Here is a 6,000-nt window from a genome sequence, read left to right as displayed (position 1 = left end):
TACCAGTGCAAAGAAGTTTGGCAATCCAGAATGTGGCATGCAGTAAAACGAGTTAAGAAACACTGTCTTAGAAGGTGTTGTAAGTTGGCATACGAGCCAGTGTCCCAGTGAGATGCCACTATCTCCATAAAAAACAAAAAAAACACACACAAAAAAAACACGTGATATTCTACCTACATTGTACATGGTAACTGACACCATTTGTTAGTTCTGGTCTTGGTGATGTTGCAGGTGGTATTAGAACTTCATCAAGATGCTGGAAGGTCTGGCAACATGGGTGCTCAACAACTACCTGGGGAAGTACCTGGAAAACTTAAATACTGACCAGCTCTCCATTGGATTGCTGAAAGGTATGGCCATATAAACATCATTGTTAGATAGTTCTGTCATTAACTCATTCACTATGAGAAGATTCCCCTAATGTGAATTTTATCAACACTTTATATATTTTGACTTACTGTAGTATCAAGTAGATAATTTTACAGCTATGTCTAGATGTGTATTGGCAGTCTACTCTTGTTTGATGCTGTTAGATAATTGTTACAACAGTGATTGAAAGTTGTCTCTTTGTTTTCATAAGTGTGTTCAGTTTTGTTTTTTCATACATTCAGAGAACTGCAGCAACTAATCATATTCTGTCTGTTGTATAACTGATCCTCCAGACATATAATTATGAATCTGCTTTTTCATTCTTCATGTTGAATATCATATAAGTAACAAAATACATGTATTAAGCCCATTTCTAAAGAAATGTTGTGTCACATTTTCCTTAGAGAACTAATTTCAGATGTTTTGTATGTATAGGCCACTATTTTTTATATGAAAGGTAGTTAGTCCTCATTTAAAGCTGCTCATTATTTTGTTGCTGATAAATTAATCCATCCATCCATCCATCACCCAATCCTGTGTTGTCCCTTGAGAAGTGTAGGAGCCCAGGGCTAGGCGTGTTGGTCCTGACATTTAAGATGAGAGTGATCAGCCTCACTCATCCCTTAGTGGCATTACGTGAGCAATAAACCCCAACCACCTCTCCCTTTCCTTGGGGGAAGCAGCCTAGGTATATAGATAGATAGACCTCTCTCTTGGATATAAACCTTCACCGGCTCAGTCTGATTGGAGTGCCGCAATCACCCACTAAACCACCAGGTGCCATAATTTGGTTATATGGTTACCACCCAGCATAGTAAATGGTTTCCTGGTGTACAGGAAACCATTTGGGTTGTCACTCAGTGTAGAGTCATATGGTATATTTACTTAAAAGTTGCCTATGCCTCATTAACTATAACCTAGCTAAGTTTAGTATGAAGTTAGAAATTAGTGTCTTAATTCTTTCGTTCACTCGTTTTTGAAGGCTCCAGCATGCTTGCATGCTTTGACCTTTGTCACCTAATGGTGGCTCTCCGTGCGCACGATCTGTGGCAGCTTTCCTATTCAGTCCCTTATCCCTGAGGCCATACCCAACGACCTCATTCCAGGTCTTTTTTGGTCTACCTCTCGCAGCCCTGCCCCTAACATTAACACTGCTCACTTTCTGCACCCAGAGATCATCTCTGACCTCACCACATGCCCAAACCATCTCAGTCTACCCCTCCTTAACACAACATCAATACTCTCCAGTCCCATCCTTCCCCTCAACCCTTCCATCTTAAACCTAGCCCCCCCCCCCCAGGCCTTGCACTCAAGGACGCACTGCACATCCACCTAATCATTGTCATTTCGTTACGTTTGGATTTCCTTACGTTTGGACCTGCGAATGTCCTCTTCCTTTACTACCCAAGTCTCACTACGATGCAGCATTACACTCCTAACACATGCTGCATACAAAGATCCATTAGCACGGAGATAGAGCCTTCTCAGTGTCAGGAGAGGTAACAGCTCCCTGAACTTCTTCCAGCCACTCCTCACTCTAGCCACAGAGCTATCTCCAGCCCCACCCCCAGCACATGTCTCCCCAATAAAAAAAACTCTTCCATACACTCAAGAGACTCACCAGCAAGTTCAATCCTTTCATGCCTGACAATCTCCACCTGCTCTCCCTGACACACCGCACACATGAAATCAGCATTATCTCATAGTCAGGCTCTAATACCACTACATCTCTTATGCACACACTTATCACAGACACTGCTCAAGTTGGAATTACTTCCCATGCCCTTGTGGCATATTGCACGTGGCCACTCTCCCTCTTCTTTGACAGTACCACCACCAGCCATAGATACCATTACTTTTGTTTTATATGCACTTACTCTTAAGTCCGTGTGCCTCATACCATCTCTTCACTTCCTAAATCTTTCCTCCACCTCCCTTTCATTCTCTGTGATCAACACCAAATCATCAGCATACAACATCTCCCACGGGAGTCCGTTTCTGAAGTCACATGAGAGGGCTTTAAGTACCATGATAAACAACAAGGGGCTAAAGACTGACCCCTGATGCACACCTACATCCACAGAAAACTCATCACTTAAATCTCCATTCACTCTGACATGGGTGCAAGCACCCATATACGTGGCCGTAACCACCCTAACCAGCCACTCTTCAATCCCAAGCTTTCTCATTGGCCACTTCACCACCTCTCAAGGGACTCTTTCAAAGACCTTCTTCATATCAACAGAAACAAAGTACAGTTCCCTTTTCTTTCACACATATTTTTCTTGAATCTGTCAAACAATGAATATGGCATCAGTGGTCCCTTTGCATGTCATAAACCCAAACTACATGTCATTAATATTCACTCATTCTTTAATCATAACCTCTGGAACTCTCTCTGTTATCTTCATTATCTGGTCTAAAAGCTTTATGCCTCTATAATTTCCTTTTTCCAGGGCATCATCATTCCTCTTGCACACATTTACAATTACATTCGTCTGCCAGTCATCTGGGACGACACATTCATGTATAATCATATCAGGTCAGTGACTAACCTCAGTCCTATATCTTCTGAGTCTTTCAACATTTCAACAGTCAACTCAGATGCACCTGCTGCCTTCTCCACGTGCATCTTCCCTATTGCCCCATATCACAGTAGCTGTATCAAAGGCCAATGGTTAAATACTGGATCTGCTGGCTCCAAATTTTACCTGTCCCAGTCAAACTCCTCATTTAACAGCTGGCTGTAATGCCCTCTCCTTGTGTCTTTAATATCCTCACTGTTCGCCGCTACCTTTCTTTCATCAGTATTCACACACTGCTCACCTGTGATATCCCTATTCTCCTCATCTGATTTGCCACCCTAAATATTATATTCTTCCTTTCCACACGATTTAGGTTATCAAGTAAAAGTCTCTGTGGCTGGTGGGGGGGTTAGAGGATGGGGGGAAGGAGCATAAGAAGGTCCAAGTGTTTATGTAATGTTGTCTGGATGAAAGTGTTGTGCAGGTGCCCATGGTTGTTGGGTATGCTTGGCTAGACAGATCGAGGTTACTCAACAACAATAACAGCAACAACTGTTCAAGACAGAGGTTGCACTACCATGTATCTGGCCATTTGCCAAGCTGTGCACCATAAGGAAATGGAAAACTTGAAAAAACTAGGTGAGATCTGGAATGCACTTGACAAGCAACTGGAAATGCCTTTAGAAAGGCATGTAACAGCTGAGGAATCAGAGTAACCTGTGGCCTGTACGCACACCTTAGAGTATATATTTGTGGCTGCAGAGGTGGGATGTTGATGGGGATTTATCACAAACCTGCTTTCCCCACACAACAGGTGAGGTAGAGCTTGAAAATGTGCCGTTGCCAAGCATGCCTTGCGTCACCTGGACATGCCGTTGGAGGTGCGTACGGGGTTTGTGGGGCGGGTACAACTGCAGATCCCAGTGTCACGCCTCCGCTCTGAGCCGTGGGTCATTATGTTCGAGCAGCTGTACCTTGTAGCTGGACCCATTAAGTTGGAGGAGGTCAGTTATACCATTAGATTAGAGTCTAACTACTCAATTCCAAGTGATTTCATTTTTAGCCTATTCTTCTTTTCACCAGATGATAATAGTCAGCTTAGGATAGATTTTTTTGAACTGGAGGGGTTAGATATAGTAATGGTACATGAGAGACAGGAACTGAATAAGATCTTGTGGCAAGAGCATGAATAAACTAGAATTTGTGTCACCGGGGTTCAAAGGGTTAACCACTTTGATACATTGACGTTTGCATTTTAGTCCTGTGCTGCAGTACAAACTCCCAGATCCAATACTGTTATCCAGTTTTTGAAACATTGTTTTCCACTCAGATTGCTTCCAACATTATCTGTGTTTGTGAATCCTCACTGAACTTCCTGAGATCATCCATACAATTTCCTGGTGCTGATGCATGTCACCCATGTTGATAGACATTGCTTGTGTTTACAAACCTCAGGTCATAGGCAGTCAGTCCCTTTCTGTTAGTAACTAAGCCAATTTTTTCATCACAATGTCTTCTAACAAACAAAAATGGTTTCCACTAACCAAGGGGAAGCTATTAGGTGGGTTTGGCACGTAGTTTTGCTGTCAGATCTTACAGAACATTAGCTGAACTGTGGCCAACCTCAGTAGGCTATGGGGGATTCTTGAAGAGGAAGTATGGTGTCATTTAATTTGATTTTGTTAAGGGCTTGGATGATCATGTTGCCACTCACACACATCCTCAAAAGTGACCAATGTACAAGAGTTTCAGTTCACTATTTTCAAGCAAGGTTGTTAATATTTAATAACATGGGCAGTCCTCATAAGTATGGGATGTGTTAAAAAATATCACAGCTTTTTCCTTACAACTAATACCATACTGCATGTTAAGGGAATTGGTAAATCAGCTTTTCTTTAGCGGTAGTACTATAAAAGCTGATCTTTTTTGAGTAATTAACTGTGGACTTAATTGAAAGAGAGAGAGGGAGAGAGAGAGAGCAACATAATGAAGACTTGCTCCACTGTTGTCTTCAGTTTGATGAGGAGGCAGAGGAAGCAGCCAACCAAGCCCGAAAGATTGGTCAACTGGATGGGCTGGAGGCTGGATGGCGGGCAGAGCAGGAGGCCCGGAGAGAGTCATCGCACTACGCATCATCATACTCATCGTGGCTCAGCTATGGCACGTCCTTCATCACTAACATCATTGAGAACATCCAGGTAGGGAGCAGCTACATCACTCCAGCAGTTTAGGTGGTTTTTGTAGTGCTAAGTTACATGTTCAAACTGTAGAAGATTTTTTGTTTGGGAGTTTTGCATGATGTATCAGTGATTGTGTGGCTTATTTCATGGTGTGTGCTAATGATGGTTCTCAGACTTTATGCTTACACTCTTTTAGATTCTACCTCACCATATCCTTTTCCATGGTAAGATTTTTTTTTTTTTTTTTTTTTTTTTTTTTTAAACCAAGGCAGAAGGAACCAAAGGCTGGAAGCACAGAAGATTGTTCCCTCCAAGAAAAAAAAGAAAAAATGTTGAATTTAAGAACCAGTTCATTTTGAGATGCCAGAACACATTGTGTTTAAAAGACTGGAGGTCATAGACAGAAGGAAGACAGTTTCAGGGTTGATACTGCATCTGTGAAGGACTGGGAGTATCAATTAACTCTTACGTATTAGAGAGTTGGAGAGAAATATGGTGAGAGTTTGCTGCCAGGCAGGTGCTTGACCAAATCCATCTTGGAGGAGGAAAGCAAGCAGACAGTTCAGAAGAGCAGTGACCATTGAAGTTATGGTAGCTAAGCGATAAAGATGCAGCAGTGTGGTGAAGAGGCAGAAGTTGAAGAAAGTCAGTAGGAGAAGAGTTAATGAACCAGAGAGCCTCTGACTCAACCCTGTGAGAAGAGGTGTATTTGGGGAGCCTCCCACATTTAATGATTGTTCTCGACATAGAGGCAAATAAGACCACTGTACAAAGTCAACAACTGTGCGGGGGTAAGGAAGGCACAGAGTTGATATAGCACACCCATTGTCTTGGAGGCAGAATTTGCAAGAAAGGTAAAATGATCTTTAATTGATAATTCCCTAGAGAATGAAACCCCAAGTATATTTAAAGATGATTCAGGATTG

General features: G+C 42.3%; 1 protein-coding gene across 1 annotated transcript in view; it reads left to right on the top strand.

The window, feature by feature from the left end:
* The first annotated feature begins 253 nt into the window (after positions 1-253).
* Positions 254-6,000, top strand: part of LOC145389865 (intermembrane lipid transfer protein VPS13D-like) — a 138,805-nt gene continuing 133,058 nt past the window's right edge. The window contains 4 exon segments of the mRNA XM_080264994.1: positions 254-350; positions 3,709-3,735; positions 3,738-3,898; positions 4,910-5,092. Coding sequence (XP_080121120.1) covers positions 254-350; positions 3,709-3,735; positions 3,738-3,898; positions 4,910-5,092 — 468 coding nt within the window.

Source organism: Coenobita brevimanus, unplaced genomic scaffold (assembly GCF_032717465.1).
Source record: "Coenobita brevimanus isolate Jiangsu-jjx unplaced genomic scaffold, ASM3271746v2 jjx.HiC_scaffold_2565, whole genome shotgun sequence".
Classification (NCBI taxonomy): domain Eukaryota; kingdom Metazoa; phylum Arthropoda; class Malacostraca; order Decapoda; family Coenobitidae; genus Coenobita; species Coenobita brevimanus.
The sequence above is the reverse complement of the archived record's forward strand: the minus strand, read 5'-3'. Positions and strand labels throughout refer to the sequence as shown.